The sequence below is a fragment of the Myxocyprinus asiaticus genome, chromosome 14 (genome assembly GCF_019703515.2).
Source record: "Myxocyprinus asiaticus isolate MX2 ecotype Aquarium Trade chromosome 14, UBuf_Myxa_2, whole genome shotgun sequence".
NCBI classification, from domain to species: Eukaryota; Metazoa; Chordata; class Actinopteri; order Cypriniformes; family Catostomidae; genus Myxocyprinus; species Myxocyprinus asiaticus.
Window position 1 is genome coordinate 12,882,551 of NC_059357.1, and position 19,811 is coordinate 12,902,361.

Sequence of the window (19,811 nt, forward strand, 5' to 3'; positions counted from 1 at the left end):
GCAGAGAGAGAGAAAATAAACCCTTACCTGAACCAGGAAAACTGCTTCTCGCCTCCTCTTTACACTGGTGCCGAAACCCGGGAACTGAAGTTTTGGGTCGAAGATGGATGGAGGTCGTCCCGTAGAGTCCTCCCAGTTGGCGGAGATCCTCCAAGCCCTCGCCAGCCTACATCGGAACCACCAACAAACGCTGCTTGAGCTCCGGCAAGATCAAGACCGCCGGTTTGTCGAGCTCATGCATGCTCAAGCCGAGGACCGACAGGTGATCCGGAGCCTCCTCAGCCAGGGGGCATCGTCAGCCGCGACCCCGGACACACCCACGCCGTTACCCCCGCCAGCATTACAGAAAATGGGGGCGGCGGACGACCCCGAGGCTTTCCTGGATTTGTTTGAGCGGACCGCCGAGATCTGGGGCTGGCCGCTCGGCCAATGGGCAGCCCGACTGATCCCACTACTGTCCGGGGAAGCCCAGCTCGCGGCTCAACAACTGCCAGCGTCGAGCCTCCTGGCCTACGGAGATCTAAAAAAAGCCATCTTGCAACGGGTTGGTCGCACTCCGGAGGAAAGTCGTCAACTCTTCCGGAGCTTGAAGTTGGAAAGCTCTGACCGCCCGTTTGCCTTTGCCCAGCGGCTCCGTGACGCCTGCCGAAGATGGCTGTTAGCGGGGGATCGCGACGTCCAGGGAATTATCGACCAGGTGGTACTGGAACAGTTCATAGTTCGACTGCCAAAAGGAACGGCGGAGTGGGTCCAGTGCCACTGCCCGGCGTCGTTGGAGGAAGCTATCCGACTTGCGGAGGACCACATGGCGGCGATCCCGAGGACAGAAGATCCCTCCTACCTTCTCTCTCCTCCCTCTGTTTCTTCCCCCTCCCCTCTCTCTCTCTCGTCTGCTCTCTCTCCAGGTCCCGTTCCTGCCCCACGCAGACGAGGAGGAACCCAGCCCCTGAGACCAGTTCCCCAGGTGTGGGAGGCGACACCTTCCCCTACTCCAGTGGCTCGCCGCTCTCCCCCTCAGGGGGGGGCGCCCGCCGACGCAAGTGCCTGCTGGAGGTGCGGAGACCCGAGCCACTTCCGAGATCAGTGCCCTCTGATGGAGCTGGGGACGGTGGTGCGGGTCTCTGACCTCCCACAGGCTGCCCCCGACCGGGCCGGAGCGTACCGGATACCGGTAAGTGTCAAGGGGGGTACTCACCAAGCGTTGGTGGATACCGGGTGTAATCAAACCACTATCCACCAACGCCTGGTTCAACCCGAGGCATTGGTCACATCCAAAACGGTGAAGGTGAAGTGTGTACACGGGGATATTCACAAGTATCCAGTGGTGACAATTAAATTTCGGGGGAAAAAGCATAGAGTGGAGGCTGCGGTTAGTTCCCGCCTCACCCATCCGCTGATTTTGGGGACTGATTGGCCTGATTTTAAAGCTTTATTAAAGGGAATTTGTGCGGATGGGTCCTGTGTGAGAATAGGGAGATGTGTGATGTGCGATGCTCTGGCAGGGGAGGCGGAGCCGGGGCCGTCCTCGACAGCTCCACGTCATGATGACGAGAGAGGGGGAGAGGCCGCGGCCCCTCCCCTTCTCAGGGAATTCCCTGAGGGGGATTTCCCTTTGGAGCAGTCGCGAGACGAAACCCTCAAACACGCCTTTGACCAAGTGAGAGTTATCGATGGTCAACGACTCCAGCCTGACATCGCACTTTCATATCCCTATTTTGCAATTATAAATGAGCGGTTGTATCGAGTGACGCAGGACACTCGAACCAAAGAGGATACAACCCAACTTTTGATTCCAAGGAGCCGTCGGGAAATGGTATTCCAGACGGCTCATTATAATCCTATGGCAGGTCACCTAGGAGAAAGGAAAACACTGAACAGTCTAATAGCCCGTTTCTATTGGCTGGGCATTGTCGGCGATGTCCGCAGGTGGTGTGCGGCATGCCGCGAATGCCAGCTGGTTAACCCACCGGCCACCCCAAAAGCGCCATTGCGCCCTCTCCCTTTGATCGAGGTCCCCTTTGAGAGAATTGGAATGGACCTCGTCGGGCCATTAGAACGGTCAGCACGCGGACATCGCTTTGTATTGGTCCTAGTGGACTATGCAACGCGATATCCGGAAGCAGTGCCTCTTCGCAACATCTCAGCACACAGTGTTGCGGAGGCACTCATCAAAATAATCTCCCGGGTGGGGATTCCGAAAGAAATCCTCACCGATCAAGGCACAACGTTTATGTCACGGACACTACGCGAACTGTACGAGTTATTAAATATTAAATCGATTCGCACCAGTGTATACCATCCTCAAACGGATGGCCTGGTGGAACGATTTAATAAAACTCTCAAAAACATGATTCGTAAGTTCGTGCACGACGATGCTAGAAATTGGGATAAATGGCTCGACCCCCTGTTATTTGCAGTACGAGAGGTCCCGCAAGCCTCCACTGGCTTCTCCCCATTCGAGCTGCTGTATGGGCGACGCCCACACGGCGTGCTTGATGTATTGCGAGAAGCCTGGGAGGAAGGACCTTCGAACAGTAAAAATGAAATTCAGTACGTTCTTGATCTTAGAGCAAAACTCCACACCTTGGGGCAACTAACACAGGAGAATTTGCTCCAAGCTCAAGAACGACAGCGCCGACTGTATGACAGGGGAACTCAGCTAAGGGAATTTGCACCGGGAGATAAAGTGCTTGTATTGCTTCCCACATCGAGCTCTAAATTACTCGCCAAGTGGCAAGGACCCTTTGAGGTCACACGACGAGTGGGAGATCTCGATTATGAGGTTAAACGATCCGATAGAGGGGACGCACGTCAAATATACCACCTCAATCTCCTAAAATTGTGGAGGGAGGCGGTCCCCATGACGTTGGCTACGGTGGTTCCCGAGAAGGCGGAGCTCGGACCGGAGGTGAGCTCAAAACATAAACAGTTCACCCTGGTCACTTGCGGAGACCACCTCTCACCGAGCCAACTCGCGGAGGTTGCCAGGTTGCAACAGGAGTTTGCAGATGTGTTTTCCCCTCTACCGGGATGTACAAACCTCATCCATCACCACATCGAGACCGAGCCGGGGGTGGTGGTACGTAGCCGCCCCTATCGACTACCCGAACACAAAAAGAAAATTGTTTGGGAGGAATTGGATGCGATGCTTGATATGGGGGTAATAGAAGAATCCCACAGTGATTGGTCCAGTCCAGTTGTTCTAGTGCCTAAGAGCGACGGGTCTGTACGGTTCTGTGTGGATTATAGAAAAGTCAACGCGGTGTCTAAATTTGATGCATATCCAATGCCTCGCGTTGATGAGTTGCTTGATCGGTTGGGCACTGCTCGTTTTTGTTCGACATTGGATTTGACGAAGGGTTATTGGCAGATCCCCTTGACACCAATTTCCCGTGAGAAAACCGCCTTCTCCACACCGTTTGGATTACACCAATTTGTAACACTTCCGTTCGGTTTGTTTGGGGCCCCGGCTACGTTTCAGCGTCTCATGGACCGAATCCTCAGGCCGCATTCAGCTTACGCCGCTGCCTATTTAGATGACATCATAATTTATAGCAATGATTGGCAGCGGCACATGCAACACCTGAGGGCAGTCCTGAGATCGCTACGCCGGGCGGGGCTCACAGCGAACCCGAAGAAGTGCGCGATTGGGCGGGTGGAGGTACGGTATCTGGGGTTCCACTTGGGCCACGGGCAGGTGCGCCCCCAAATTGACAAGACAGCAGCGATTGCGACCTGCCCGAGACCCAAGACCAAAAAGGGGGTGAGGCAGTTCCTGGGGCTGGCTGGCTACTATAGGAGGTTTGTGCCTAACTATTCGGACGTCACCAGCCCGCTGACTGATCTCACTAAAAAGGGAGCTCCAGACCCGGTCCAGTGGACGGAGCAGTGTCAACAGGCGTTCACGCAAGTTAAAGCCGCACTTTGCGGGGGGCCGCTGTTACATTCACCTGTCTTCTCTCTCCCTTTTGTTTTACAGACAGATGCTTCAGACAGGGGGCTGGGGGCCGTGCTCTTGCAGGTGGTGGGGGGGGAGGAGCGTCCGGTGCTGTACATTAGCCATAAGCTCTCGTTAAGGGAAACTAAGTACAGCACCGTGGAGAAGGAGTGTCTCGCCATCAAGTGGGCGGTCCTCACTCTCCGATACTACCTGTTGGGGCGGGCCTTCACCCTCTGCTCGGATCACGCCCCACTCCAGTGGCTCCACCGCATGAAAGATACTAACGCCCGAATCACCCGTTGGTATCTGGCTCTTCAGCCGTTTAAGTTCAAGGTGGTCCACAGACCGGGGGCGCAGATGGCTGTCGCCGACTTCCTTTCCAGGAATGGGGGGGGAGTGGTAGGCAGGCCGGATGTCGCCCCGGCCGGAGTCGGGCGGTGGGGATATGTGGCAGCGGTTTCAGATGTAAGAGTGAAAGTGGAAATTAAGTAAATTAAAATGACTTAATTTTTGATCTGTTTCTCACGTAGCAGAAAATTGTAACCCCTACCCAGACCCCAAAGATCCTAAAAGCCCTGTTTTGTAGCACGTAAGAAAGATAAACATCCGGGTTTTGAACGTGCGTTTAAGAGATTTTGAGATACTTAAAGGTGTGATCGTAAGATGTATCCTAATTTAAACCCCTAACCCAAACCTCATACCTAAACCTAACCATAAATTGAAACACCTTACCATGTTTTTAATAGAAAAATGCATTTTGTGTACCATGGAAGAAAGGAAATACTGTATTAGGAGACTAGAAAAGCGTTTGGTTGTTGTAAAAATCGTAAGTTTTCGCCATCTCATACAAATTAGTATGAAGACTTGGTAGGCACCCACAATTATTTTTATTTTTTTTTTAATAAAATTTTTCTTCATAATAAGTGTTTCATTGTTGTTGTTTTTTTAGTAAAAATTAGAGCAGCATTACAATTGCAGTGGGTCAAAGACTGGTTCTAATGAAGCATATGGATGTGCTTTACGCTGCGGTTTGGCAAACACTTGTTCCAAACATATTTTATGGTCTATGTTTTTCTGCCCACTCTTAAGTTTTCTGGGGTTTTTTGGTCTGCTGACATTTTTGACAGAATTTAAAACTGTCTCACATCCCATAGACATGAAGTGATATACTGTACATTTGGAAATGTGACAGGCTTGTCAATCATTTAATTGCCATGAATCTGGAATTGTTTCTATTTATTTGCTGCCTGCACAATAAAAGAACAGTGCAAGAATGAACTTCCAATATATGTGTTGCAAAAAGCCAATAAAGTTCTGCAGTGTAATTATTCATGCTTGCCTAAATTCACAGCACAGCAATTTTCATATAATTTTACGTGAGGAATCTGATGTGCTGCCTGTGTTGTTACTGGGATGCAGATCTTAAGGGCTTTGTTTTGGTTCATTTGTAATAGCTAGGACTGGATTTGGGGCTAATATTGGCCGAGAAGCCTCTTAGGGCCATACAGAGGTTGAGCCACTAAACATTTATTATGGATTCTGAGCTTGGTGCCAGCCTGATTTATGTTTCCCAGGGTATTCACATGCTAAATCAAAACAGGGTGTTTAAAAATTTAATTATAGATATTTTTTCCCTGAGAAAGAGTCATGCTTACTCTGTAGTCAAACATTTCAAGCTATAAGGTTTTGCCTGACCCCACGGGAGTCTTGAGCATTTAGAAGAGAAACAAGCAGTAAGACCATCTAGACCAGCTGAAAACCAGGTTGGCCAGGCTGGAAGACCAGTTAAACCAACTTAATCCAGCAAAAAAAAAAAGAAAAAAATTTTTTTTTCAGCAAGCCAATCATTTTTTCAATAAAGCAGACCATGTCATATCAGTCATATGTGGTTTTTATTTAATATAATTCTAAATGATTTAAATTCTTGTTTACATTAAGTGTACTGTAATAACTCCAGGAAACAATTTACACAATGCATTGTATAGCATGGATTGCATACAGAGAACATTAAACTCTATGGAAGGGATTGGCTGAACATGGGGAGTTGATTTTTCAAAAGCATCGATGTGACAGTTCTTCCTGACATCTCTTAAATGTGATACAGTTGCTATTATAACTAATTTGTAACATACAGTCCTTTTTATCCATATCAACATATGTGTAAAACACAAAGCTATCAAATATTGCCACTTTTTAGTTTTGTGTTTAGAGTATTGTGAATTAGATTGCGCTGTTAGTAGAATGCATAGAATGATCTGATGTGCATTAAAAGTGACATTACATGATATATTTTGTGTTTTTGGGGTCATATATTCACATAATGGGACTGATGTAACACATACAGTATGTGTCTATTTCAATTTTAGGCTGTTCTCAGAAACACAGACTGTTTGATAATATTCACCTGGATGTATTTTAACTGAATAATGATGTCTTGTAACCTTCATCAACATTTTCTCACAACGATAGAATAACAAGATAAAAATGAAGCAAAAAACTATCACATACAATTAAAACAGAACACACAAATAGACAAATAGACACACGCACACAATACATTAAACTTTTTGAACATAACTCAAAGACACCTGATATATTCCACAGGCACTTTCTGGTGATTAACACACTTTGAGTGTTAAAATTCAATAAATTTTAAGTGCTACGAAAGTAAGTGATCTTTATAACATACTGCCGTCAAAGACTAAATCTATTTGAAATTAGAAAAAATACAATAAAGAATTAGAAAGTAGAAGAAAGATGGAGAGAAAAGGGTGGAGAATTTATTTATCATGTGATTATATTGCGAACATGAGTTTTGCTTTCCTTTTATACATATTCTGTTTGACAAAGGAAGATTTATTACTATTAAACGGGATATTTTGGTGTAGAGCTGCTGTTATTTATGGAGACTTTGGCACATTCCAAGGAAATGAATCAAGAATCAATCTACTTGTTTACTTTCTCTATTTGAATTGATGCTTACTGATTGATTCTTTGATGCCCCTTAAATGCCAAGCACAAATCATGGGGGTTACTGTATATGTGAAATACATAATAAATGGCTCTCCCTCATACTTACATTCTCAATTCATCTCTCAGAACAACCAATCAATTGAACATTCTATGAAAATATAGCCACATTTTGAATATATATAGTATATCAGAACCCCACCCCGTGAGAAGCATCAATCACTGTAATTTCTATAGTATTGTCGTTACAACCCCTCTCTATTTGACGTTTGCCAACTTATCTGCTCTCTGTTAAGAAACAAGCGTGGGATAGAGACAACCCAATCTTTTCTCAGCGCATTCCCACAGACAGAGAGTGAGAAAGTGAAAGAGATCTTATCTTGATCTCATCAGGTTCTCTCAAGTAGTCTAATCTCAGAGCAAACATCAGTGAGGTGCCCCACGAGAAACGTTGAACTCATAAAGCACTTTAAACACTAGCATGCGAGCAACGCCAGAAGCCATTGATATGCTTCACAGCTTGGTTTAATGGAAAGCACAGTGTCAGGGGAGATGCACGGTACTAAAGGTGATGAAGCCGACAACCTTCCTGCCAAAAAGCAGGAGGCAAAATTATTCTACCAACCCATACATCAAACCTGAAGTTAATGCATGTCTTCTAGTAGGAACTATATTAGTGGCTTGAACTTCAAAACGGTCCATAGACAGGGATAATGGTGCAAACGCATAGGCTTATTCTTAAATGAAAGATCTGTCAAATGAAAAAGTGATTTGTTGTAGATGTATCATTAATGTTGCACAGTGGTTCCCAAATTGTGTGTCACGACCCAAAAATGTTAATTGGAAGTTTGATCGGACGTGCAGACTGATGTCAACAACAAAAGATATGGGAAGCATTTCCTCGTCTGTCGCATTTTATTAGTATATCTGCATATAGCTTTCCTCAATCATTTTAGAAAAAAAAAAGGTTTTCTTATTCACCCTTTGAATATTAAAAATGATGTTCATTGTAATATTGATTTTTGCCTTACTTTTTTTATGATAAGAAATTTTGTGCTGTGTTGGGCCACCACTTGGATGTCCAAAGTAAAATCTGGTGCCTGAAAAAAGGCAAAACAAGTTGAGAACCACTGATATAGCAGTATTATTGAAGCTGAACCCAGTAAGTTTGGATGGTGAGTCCCAGAATGGAGAGGCAGAGCTCCAGGGAAAGGAAGCTGAGCAGAACAGAGCCCCAGGAGAGTGAACTGAGCACGGGGAAGAGAAACTGAAAGCTTCAGGGGTCATTACGACCTGCCTGACAGGAATGTCTCACTAATGCCTCGCATCTTTATTCCAGAGCCTGGCAGTAAGCACATTAGGAATGCAAATAAAGACAGTACATTAGAGAGAGAGATAGTGTGTGTGTGTGTGTGTGTGTGTGCGTGCGTGCGTTCACGCCCAGTGGGATCCCTCTGCATTAGGTCCCTAGTGTCTGTTTACTAGCGTAATATCCTAGTGGATGGACGGAAAACAGGAAGTAATTAACTATTTTTAGTATCTCTGGCTTTTAGTTGACATGTTTGTGTCCAAAATTAACATTTGACAAGTGCCAAATGTGAGTAAAATTGGCTTTGGCAAGTAAATCACCAGAGGCCTGTATTTTTATTAGGAGCTGCAACTTAATACATGATTTATGTCTTACTGTAAAAATTATTTTCTGACTCTCGCTGATGTAAGTGACGCAGGCAATTCAAATAAAAGACATTGTCATGACTTACAAGTATGTCTTATCCTCTAACAACTTTTGTTTACCTCAATGGAAAATTTACCATCAGAAGTTTTAGGGTTTTTGTTTGTTGATGGGGTTTTTCCACCAAAACTCCATGTGGCGACACCTATGGGGAATATTCCTCTCATGAAGCCACTGAAATGAATTTACTCTGCACAAAATCCCAATTGTAACAGGAATAGTTTCTCCGACAGAAGGAGACTAGCTTTTATATGATTCTGCCAGTGACACAATGACCTGCGCTGTTTGTCATTAATAAGCAAGGAAAAAAGCAGCTAAATAAACCAATTGTCATTAAATAAACAAACTAAATATTTTTCATATTACAGAAATACAGTTTCATTGCCAATAAGAAATATTTCACGAGTTCGCAGGTACATGTAGTCCTGCAGCGCATTAAGGTAAACATATTTGGTGTGCTGTCCAAACGCAAATCTCACTAACACTCCTTCTTTTGAGCTGATGACAGGTCTGCCCTGTAATTTGTCCAGTTCTAGTTAGTGACAGAGTCCCATGACATGGCTTTCTCCATCCCGCAGATTCTCATAACATTCAGCTCGCAATGAACATGACCGCTTCCAGTACATGAATACTAAGATGGCAATGTAATTCAAACCACATAATAGCATCTGATTCACATACTGTACACCACATGTCCAGCCCCCAGCTTTCATGGAATTAATCATTTAGCCAAGACTGAACAGAACAGAGACCGAAAGAGTTGGTAACAAAGAGGAAGAAAACCAAGAAAGGATGACTCATCAAGAACCAGAGCACGAGTTGATGGAGTCTGATAATCCCAGTGGTGGTGATGAGAGCGAGATTAAGAAAGACAGAGGAAAGGAGAGAAAGAGATTTTTTGAACTTTAAAACAAAGGAGTTAAAATATAATGGGGAAATCCCAGTATTGATCACACACCAGGACTGGCCCAATAGTTCTTATGTGTTGTGGCTAAGGTTGGAAAGTTCTGAATAAGATATCCATTACCACTTTTTAAACATCTTAAACACAGTACTCAGTACAGGTTTCCTACATCAATATTTTGAATCAACAGTGCAGCGGCAAAATAAATAAATTGTGAATTTAATGCAATGAGACCTGTGCGCCGCAAAATAACACAAAGACATCTATTCCGTTGTCCTCAGTAATTGCACGCAACAACAAACATAAAGCACAACCAGGTTCTGGTTCTTTTTAATGACACTTATGACTATTGGTTTGTGTACTTAAGGCTTGTGAGACTTAAATAAGTGTAAATACTGATTGGTTGGTCATTTGACAATGTGTAGTTAAAGATAGATTCAGAATTGATGTTATATGTATATTTTAATATACTATTAAAATTTGAAACTAAAATACTATTGTGTTTAACATTTTTGTTCAGAATACAGTTATGACCATTGAAACGGAACTGGAATCTAAATCAGAACAAGTTCTGGTTTCTCTTTCCATTTTTAATCAGATTTTTAAAAACAGAACACCTAAAGAAACCTTAGCTGCAATGGGCAAAGGAAGGCAGGGAATATGATACGATGTGTGTATTTGTGTGAGTTTATAGAGAAAAGGCTGTCACAGAGAGTGTGAAAGAGATGAAAGGGAAGGAGAACTATGTATAGATCTGAGTCATTACATTAGTAAAGGTCAGCAAATGTCACAGTCGTGAGTTGTTGCCTATAAATGCTGACCTGTGGTCAGTTGCTTTCAAATTCGACGGTTAAGGGCAGTTATGTGCTAACTGCATAAACCTGACACCAAAGTTTTAACACACACCTGGAAAGAGCTGAATGAAAACGGGTAAAATTCTGATTAAACAAAGGGCCTTTATGTTAGACAAAATCTATTAATACTTCAAAGATAAGGCAAAAACGAAATCCTTATTGAATCAGGCAGAAGGCCCCAGGTAGAGGAACCATGGTGCGGTTGCTAAATTGCATTATAGCCGTGAAACCCGTGACCGTCGTCTGTACTTCCAATCGTGAAGAGATAAAAAGTTCGTGTCACGAGGTCATGTCAATAAATTTTAGAAACCCAGTATAAAACATTCATTTGTTGAGGTTTGAACTGGGTTTTGGTATACATTACGCTGTGAACTCGCTTTGGGCTAATGGGCTTATGTTTGTTTAGAAGTAGCTACTTTAGGCCAGAGAGTCTGATTGTTAATGTTATTCTGTGAAGACTGGTCCTTTCCTGCTGATGACCCAGCACATCAACGAATTGTTCATGCCAAGTTCAAAAGTATTCAAAGTCTTGGCCTCACTGGCTGATGCCCATCATGGATTAACTCCTTCATTCTCCTAAGTGATCTTCCAGTCACCTTCATTTCCTTTACTCCAACTTTTCACTCCCCCTTCATCATTATATTGATGATGTAACTTCCTGTTCCTCACTCATTAGGCCTGAGGTGGGGGGGAGTCAGGCTGAACACCTCCGTCCACTCTCACCACTAGAGAAAGAGAGAGAAAGAAGACATTAGTAGTTGTAATGTTTGGTAGCACAGTTTCTCTTCCAATTTTGTTCCCCTGTACCAGAGAGTACCACAATCTGAGTAGGTTTCCAAAAGTACATGACTAGAAGTGGGCTTGCGGGGCTTAAGCATTATAAGGGGATGAGACTGTCCACTCGTTTACATATGAATTGGAGAATTCATAACGGTACCTATGGTGGCTGTCGTCTCGCCTTAAAGTTAAAAGTGTCATTCAGCTTTTTGATAGAGCATAGCAACACTCAATATGGCGGCTGTAGGAATAGAAGTCCCACCTTATAGTTAAAAGAGCCAATCATCTGTTTATTTAGTCAAATCTGTTTGTTTAGTGTTATATATATGCATTAGTTGGAACAGCCTGGAATTTTTTTTCTTGTTTTTGTTTTGTGGTTTTGTTTTATTTAGTTTTTTTGCACAATGTGATATCATTGTTGTCAGATTTGATTGTTGATTTTATTTATTTATTTTTTATCCCCCTTTCCCCCAATTTGGAACGCCTAATTCCCACTACTTAGTAGGTTCTCATGGTGGCATAGTTACTCACCTCAATCCGGGTGGCGGAGGACAAGTCTCAGTGGCCTCCGTTTCTGAGACCGTCAATCTGCGCATCTTAGTGTCATGCATCGCTGTGCCTGACACTGCGGAGACTCACAGCACGTGGAGGCTCATGCTACTCTCTGTGATCCACGCACAACTTAACACACGCCCCACTGAGAGCGAGAACCCCTAATCGCAACAACAAGGAGGTTACTCCATGTGACTCTACCCTCCCTAGCAACCGGGCCAATTTGATTACTTAGGAGACCTGGCTGGAGTCACTCAGCATGCCCTGGATTTGAACTCGTGACTCCAGGTGTGGTAGTCAGTGTCAATACTCGCTGAGCTACTCAGGCCCCCCTCAATTGATTGCTGATTTTAAATATGATATTTGGTCTTAATCTTGACCAACAGTTTGAGAATTCTGTCTTTCCCCATTCAAGTAGGTAGAAGCTGTACTTGTGTGGGGTTCAAATCTAGATTGCCTCCTCGTGGTGCACCCCGTGTAACGCTAAAGCGCTAGAACTATTTGGCAGTCAATCTATCCTTGGTGATCTCCTGAATATTTTACATGCAGTCACAAAGAACAATGGTCCTTCTCATATCCGACTTAAGAACTCGGACCTTTAGTTCAAGTTTGCCAGTTGAACATTGAAGGAATAAGTAGATAAAAATGTGACTATGTATCAAAAGTCCTGCTTCTCCAGGAGACTCACACCCTGTTGCAGGAAGATCTACAAAAGAGAAGGAAAAAAAAATCTATGGGTATGACTTAATATGAGCTACTTTCCACCATGTGCACAGAGTAGCAACCTATGTCCACAATCACATTGAGGAAGCCCAACTTTTCTCTTCGAATATGGCTAACGATATCCATAGCGACAATACTGTTAGAATTAAAATGGAATAAATCATTATTTTGAATATGAGCCAATGAACATATTTTGGCCATAAGAATTGTTACTAGTGTCCAACCATCCATGTGTCTATGCGGGTCGGGTGATTTTAACAGCCACCATGTACAGTGGAAGTATGGTTAAAAACAATAAAAATAAATAAATGTGGTAATGCACTTGTAGACTGGGCAGAGCAAGAAAACTTCTATCTAGTTTTTGATCCTAATGATCCAGGCACATTTTAATCAGCTGCATGGAGAAAAGAATATCATCCTGACCTCTGCTTTGTTATTAGTAATAGCAACAGAGAACCACTTCCAAGTTAGTTAGTTAAATCCATCTCTCGTCCTAGGTGGAATTTCCGTAAAGCTTGTTGGGAGAAATATACTGCAGATCTTGATAAGATTATTCGCTTCATTCCCCCAATTCATAGTAATTATGTGAAGGCTGTAATCTCGACAGCTAAAAGCACATTCCCAGGGGATTTAGAAAAGCTTATATACCAGGATGGAGCCAAGAAAGTAAATGTCTCTACGACAAGTTTATAAAAAGTGGTGAACCGGAAATTGCTGACGACCAGTCTTGATGCTGCCAAAAGACAGCGATATACAGAGACGGTTGAAAATGTTGATTTTAAACACTCATGCAGGAAAGCTTGGGGCTTGCTAAGGAGGCTTGGAGGATCTACAAAATATACAAACCCAAGAACAAAGCCAATACTTCCTCCAATCAAATCACCAATCATGTAGTCAGAACTTTTAGATCACCACATGATAATAGTCACACAATCGTGATTAATCAGGAGCTGAAAAATCTAAAAGAAAACTCCATGCAAGAATTAGAGTCCTCACAAATATTAAATGAAAAATAAACTGACTTAGCACTAGTATTCACCAAACCTGGTTAAGCCCCAGGACTTAATCAAATCCATCTTGAGATGTAGAAGTGCTCGGAAGTGGATGGCCCATTTTGGCCCAAAAGCCAGCTGCAAAAACTCAATAACGGACTACCATAAGGATCGGTGTAGCCTCTATTCTCTTCAACTTGTATATCTGACCTACTACAAACAAACTCCAGAAAATTCTGCTATGCAGACGCCATAGCTTTAGCCACTAGACATAAAATCCTAAGCATAACTGGAGAAATTCTTACTAATGATCTTAGTTTTCTGAATTACTATTTTAAAATGTGAATACTCCAACCAAGTCAAAACAAAACTGAAGTATCAACTTTTCATCTCAATAATAAATTGGCCAATACTCAGATACAAGTCCATTTCAGCAATACCATCTTATGCCACAACAAATTCCCCAAATGCCTTGGAGTCATTTAAGATTGGACTCTCTCTTTTAAATGCATCTGGAGAATACGGCAGCTCAAATTAAAACTCACAATAATATAATCCAAAAGCTTTGCGGTACATTGTGGGGAGCGGACGCAAGTACTCCATACACCTCTGTACTCGGACTTGTCTACTCGGTGACAGAATACTGTGCTCCAGCATGGCTTAATGTTACCATACAAATTTAATTGATATTCAGCTCAATAACTTAATGTGGCTTATTAGCGGAACAATTTAGTTAACACCCTCTGCATGGTTTCCTGTATTAAGTAATCTACTTTCCCCTGGTTTTCAAGATTTGAGGCTTTACTGCGAGAATATGACAAAATCCATGACAATTCCAAACTTCCAATTCATGAAGACATCCCAACTTTAAGACTTCAGAGACTAAAATCTTGGAAACCTCCCATCCTTGAAGCTGAACATCTGAGTGCAAGCAACTACAATTTCAGAGAGCAGTGGACACGTTTATGGAACTCGCAAGTAGACCCTCACTTAGCAAACTGGTTTGTTATAACCAGGATGTTGCTGGCACCCAACTCGGTCAAAAATTATGGTTCTCTCTCAACAAAATCTGTACTTGACAGGGTAAATGTGCAGATTCTTTACATAAGTGTGGAAAACATCTTTCCCACATTGTGACTTTGGCGCATCAAATCAAACAATTCATTCCCAGGGGATTTAGAAAAGCTTATATACCAGGATGGAGCCAAGAAAGTAAATGTCTCTACGACAAGTTTATAAAAAGTGGTGAACCGGAAATTGCTGACGACCAGTCTTGATGCTGCCAAAAGACAGCGATATACAGAGACGGTTGAAAATGTTGATTTTAAACACTCATGCAGGAAAGCTTGGGGCTTGCTAAGGAGGCTTGGAGGATCTACAAAATATACAAACCCAAGAACAAAGCCAATACTTCCTCCAATCAAATCACCAATCATGTAGTCAGAACTTTTAGATCACCACATGATAATAGTCACACAATCGATTCTTTACATAAGTGTGGAAAACATCTTTCCCACATTGTGACTTTGGCGCATCAAATCAAACAATTCATTATATTGTCACTGAATGCCATCTTCGATCCTATCGGGAATCGGTTCTATCATGCAGCACCAGAATAGATCAACCAACTGGACATTGAAATATGATCATTAAAACTATATAGTGTATTGCCTTGCTCATCATATTTGCATGTTTTATTTTTTACTTTGTATCTTATGACCCATTTAGATTTTATGTGAATGGGGCCATTTGTTGGAGGGTTCAAAGGCAGAAATGTGAAGCTTATAACTGTATAAAAGCATTTACCGTACATTCATTTTTCTGTTAAAACTTATGTATTATTTGAGCTGTAAAGTTATTTAAATCATAATTTTTATAGGCGTTTTAGAATTTTAGGGTTTGTTGACATTACATTGTCATGGCAACAAAGTTGTAAAATTGGCTATAAATTTACACAGAAAGGGTTAGTAAGTGATTTTATCACACTGAAATCATGTTAACACATAATGTTTACGTCTTGTGGCTATACTTTTGAAATAGTGAGTATATTAACATTTTATGGATTGGCCCTATTCACTTCCATTGTAAGTACCTCATTGTAACCTAGATTTTTGTTTTTATTAAAGAAATGGAGAGACAAAGAGTTGAAATACATTTTTGTGGTAATCAAAATTATGCCACAAACTTGACCTTAAGTTGTACTGAACCTGGAATATTCCTTTAAAGTTTATATAGTTTATATAAAAGTTCTGAATGTTTTTTTAATCAGCTTGTGTTTACTACTAAAGTTCCCTATCTGTCACTCACTCGACGTTGTGTCGATGTAGTGACACTAGGGGTCATTCTTGGGAGCCCCACACCTCTGCTTTTTTGAAAAAAGGCCAATGAGAATTGGCGAGTGGAATTTGCATGCTATTCCCCCGGACATACGGGTATAAAAGGAGCTGGTATGCAACCACTCATTCAGATTTTCTCTTCGGAGCCGAGCGGTTGTATTCAGTGCACTGAATTCAATTCCCTTCAAAGACGCACCTCAAAACTGCTGGATTTACAGCGCATTTCAGCGGCTTCTACCCCTCTGCACCTGTGGAGTGCAGAGAACACCCCTGGGCGCTTCGGCAGTGTGAAAATAAGAGAGTATATTCTAAAAGAGTATATTTTCATTCACAAAAAGAGCGGCACACGCGGAACGTCTTTTTAAAGATGTCTTTCCGTTTGTGTGTTATTCCTGATTGCGGTCGTTATCTCTCAGCTTCTGACGGCCACAATCACTGTCTTACGTGTCTGGGCACTGTCGACGCGGAGACATCTTTCACGGATGAGCCATGTCCTCATTGCAAGAACATGACCATGGCAACGTTGTGGTCGCAGCTTGCTCTCATAAGAAAGCAAGCCACCCCAGCGGCTCCCCGCACCGGTCCTTTTACCTACGGGTTTGAGGTTGCGTCGGTTAGCACTGGGGGCGATTTGGGGACATCAGTGGGACCACCTCCGCCGGGTATCCCCCCACGGACCTCCCATTCCCCAGCACGCTCACTTGCCCTGGTCAGGCTCTCACACGAGACCACCGGCTCGTCTCAGCTCAGAGTTCGGCTTCTCATTCGGAGCTCGGTAAGACGATGAGGTAGAGAGCATCGGAGTGCGGGCTCGTCCAGTCTGACGCAGAGGCTTCGGCTGGTCTTCTTCCTTCGGGAACGGTCGCCCAGTCTCAGGCCGACGCGGAAATGATGGACATGCTTTCCCGGGCGGCTGCGAGCGTTGGGCTAGAGTGGAACCCTCCACTCTCCCCTGAATCCTCACAGCTTGACGATTGGTTCCTAGGCTTAGGGCGCCACCCACGGCCACACCCTGCCCCCTATCTTTCCGGAAGTGCATGAGGAGCTGACAAGTTCGTGGGAAGCGCCTTTTACTGCCCGGTCCCAGTCTTTCAGCTCCCCCACTCTCACTACCCTCAATGGTGGAGCAGCCAGGGGGTATTCGGTGATTCCCCCAGGTGGATCTGTCTGCTCGTCACCAAGGGCGTCCTCCTGCAGCAACAACACCGGCTCTGCCGCAGCCCGCCCCCGTGGCCCAGCTCCGGCGTGGAGCCCTCCACAGGAAGCAGATGCCACCCGTCTCATGGCCGGCCACTAAGAACCCGAGGAAGGCTTCAAATCCCCCCTGAGACGGGTGACCCAGGGGCGAGGAGACCCACTTCTCTGGAGCTGGTCGACAGACCACTCCATTCCCGGCGGAGGGCCGGGAGGATAATCTTTTGTCGCCGCATGCCCAGGAGGCTGTGGCACCCAAAAGCCTGACAAAAGAATGGTTTCCTCTTCTCCTGGGTCACATGTCCAGTGCGCACGGCCGTCATCACGACCACCATCCACCGTCCCGTTTGGCAGGTATGGTGCTCCAACGGCGGACGCCCCGCCCCTGGGTGCCCAGCTGTGGCACAAACACGCCCACACAGGATTGGTTCCAGTGGACAACGTGGACGGATTCCTCCTCCCCCCTCCTTGGCCAATCTTATGGTGGGCGGCAGGAGCCAGGTAAGTGCTTCGATGTCCCCAGACTCAGCACGGCCATGGGACTCGAGACTCCTCGACGTGGCACCTCGAGCTCTGCCCCCGCCACGAGGCCCCACCCGCCGGTACGTCCGACGTGATCATTCCCTTGGTCCTCCTCGCCCGGAGTTTGGGCACGTGACTCATGCTTTCCAACCCGTCGCGATGGCTGACCCGGACCGTCCGACTCTGCTTCGTGATTCAGTTCGCCAGGCGCCTGCCTTGCTGACGCAAAAACACATTCTAACGAGCGTCCGGCATCAATATTTGTTCGCGGTGGTAGACCTGAAGAACGCGTACTTCCACGTCTCAGGCTTACCTCAACACAGACCCTTCCTGCTGTTTGCCTTCGAAGGCAAGGTGTACCAGTACAAGGTCCTCCCCTTTGGCCTGTCCCCTCGCATCTTCACGAAGATCGCAGAGGCAGCCCTTGCCCCGCTAAGGGAAGTGGGCGTCCGCATCCTCAACTATCTCGACGACTGGCTAATCCTAGTTCACTCTCGAGAGTTGCTGTACGCACACAGGGACCTCGTGCTCTGGCACCTCAGCTGACTAGGGCTTCGGGTCAACTGGGAAAAGAGCAAGCTCTCCCCGGTTCAGAGCATCTCTTTTCTCGGTTTGCAGTTGGACTCAGTCTCGATGACAGCGCGCCTCACGAACGAGTGCGTGCAGTTGGTGCTGAACTGTCTGAAGGCATTCAGACAGAGGACAGTGCTTCCACTGAAACTTTTTCAGAGGCTCCTGGGGCATATGGCATCCTCAGCGGTGGCCACACTGTTCGGATTGATGCATATGAGACCACTTCAGCACTGGCTTCAGACTCGAGTCCCGAGATGGACATGGCACCACGGGACACATCGCGTGGCCATCACGCCGATCTGTCACCGCCTCTTCAGTCCTTGGACCGACCTTGCATTTCTACGGGCAGGGATTCCCCTAGAGCAGGTCTCCAGGCATGTCGTGGTTACAACAGATGCCTCCAAGACGGGCTGGGGTGCCGTATGCAACAGGCACACAGCCGCCAGCTCCTGGACTGGCCTGCGGCTGTGTTGGCACATCAAGAGTTGCCTAGAGTTGTTGGCAGTACTGCTCGCCCTGTGGAGGTTCCGGCCGTTGATCCAGGGCAAGCAAGTGTTGGTCTGGACGGACCACAGATAGACCCGTTTGCTTCCCGGGAATCCTCCCACTACCCGCTTTGGTACACCCTGACCGAGGCACCCCTCAGTATAGATGCGCTGGCACACAGCTGGCCCCATGGAATACACAAATACAAGTTTCCCCCAGTGAGCCTACTAGCACACACCCTGTGCAAGGTCAGGGAGGACAAGGAGCAGGTCGTCCTAGTAGCAACCTACTGGCCCACCCAGATGTGGTTCTCGGATGTCATGCTCCTCGCGACAGCCCCCGCCGGCGAATTCTCCTGAGGAAGGATCTTCTTTCTCAGGGATGGGGCACCATCTGGCACCCGCGACCAGACCTCTGGAATCTCCACATCTGGCCCCTGGACGGGATGCAGAAGACCTAAGTGGCCTACCACCCATGGTGGTAGACACGATCACTCAGGCTAGGGCACCCTCTACGAGGCGCCTGTATGCTTTGAAGTGGCATCTGTACGCTAAGTGGTGTTCTTCCCGACGCGAAGACCCCCAGAGATGCGCAGACGGATCGGTGCTTTCCTTCCTGCAGGAGAGGCTGGAGGGGCGGGCATCCCCCTCCACCCTGAAGGTGTATGTAGCCGCTATTTCGGCTCATCACAATGCAGTAGATGGTAAGTACTTGGGGAAGCACGACTTGATCATCAGGTTCCTGAGAGGCACTAGGAGGTTGAATCCCTCCAGACCATGCCTCGTCTCCTCGTGGGACCTCTCTGTAGTCCTTCGGGGTCTACAGGAATCTCCCTTTGAGCCCTTGGAGTCAGCAGAGCTTAAGGCACTCTCTTTCAAGACTGCCCTCCTGACTGTGCTCACTTCCATCAAAAGGGTAGGGGACCTGCAGGTGTTCTCTGTCAGCGAATCATGCCTTGAGTTCGGTCCGGGTTACTCTCATGTGATACTAAGACCCCGACCGGGCTATGTGCCCAAGGTTCCCATGACCCCTTTTAGGGATCAGGTGGTGCACCTGCAAGCGCTGCCCCAGGAGGAGGCAGATCCAGCCTTGGCATTGCTGTGTGAGCTTTACGCATATATTTGGATCACACGCAGAGCTTTAGGAGCTCCGAGCAGCTCTTTGTCTGCTTTGGTGGACAGCGGAAAGGAAGTGCTGTCTCCAAACAGAGGATCGCCCTCTGGGTCATTGACGCCATCACAATTGTATATCAGACT

At 45.7% G+C, this 19,811-nt stretch overlaps 1 protein-coding gene across 2 annotated transcripts in view; it reads right to left on the reverse strand.

Annotated features, from left to right (window-relative positions):
- Positions 1–5,821: 5,821 nt before the first annotated feature.
- Positions 5,822–19,811, reverse strand: part of LOC127451927 (tumor necrosis factor receptor superfamily member 16-like) — an 81,326-nt gene continuing 67,336 nt past the window's right edge. For both annotated transcript variants that reach the window (XM_051717003.1, XM_051717002.1), the window contains exon 6: positions 5,822–11,125. In XM_051717003.1, coding sequence (XP_051572963.1) covers positions 11,073–11,125 — 53 coding nt within the window. In that variant the 3' untranslated portion in view covers positions 5,822–11,072. The remainder of the gene's footprint in view (positions 11,126–19,811) is intronic.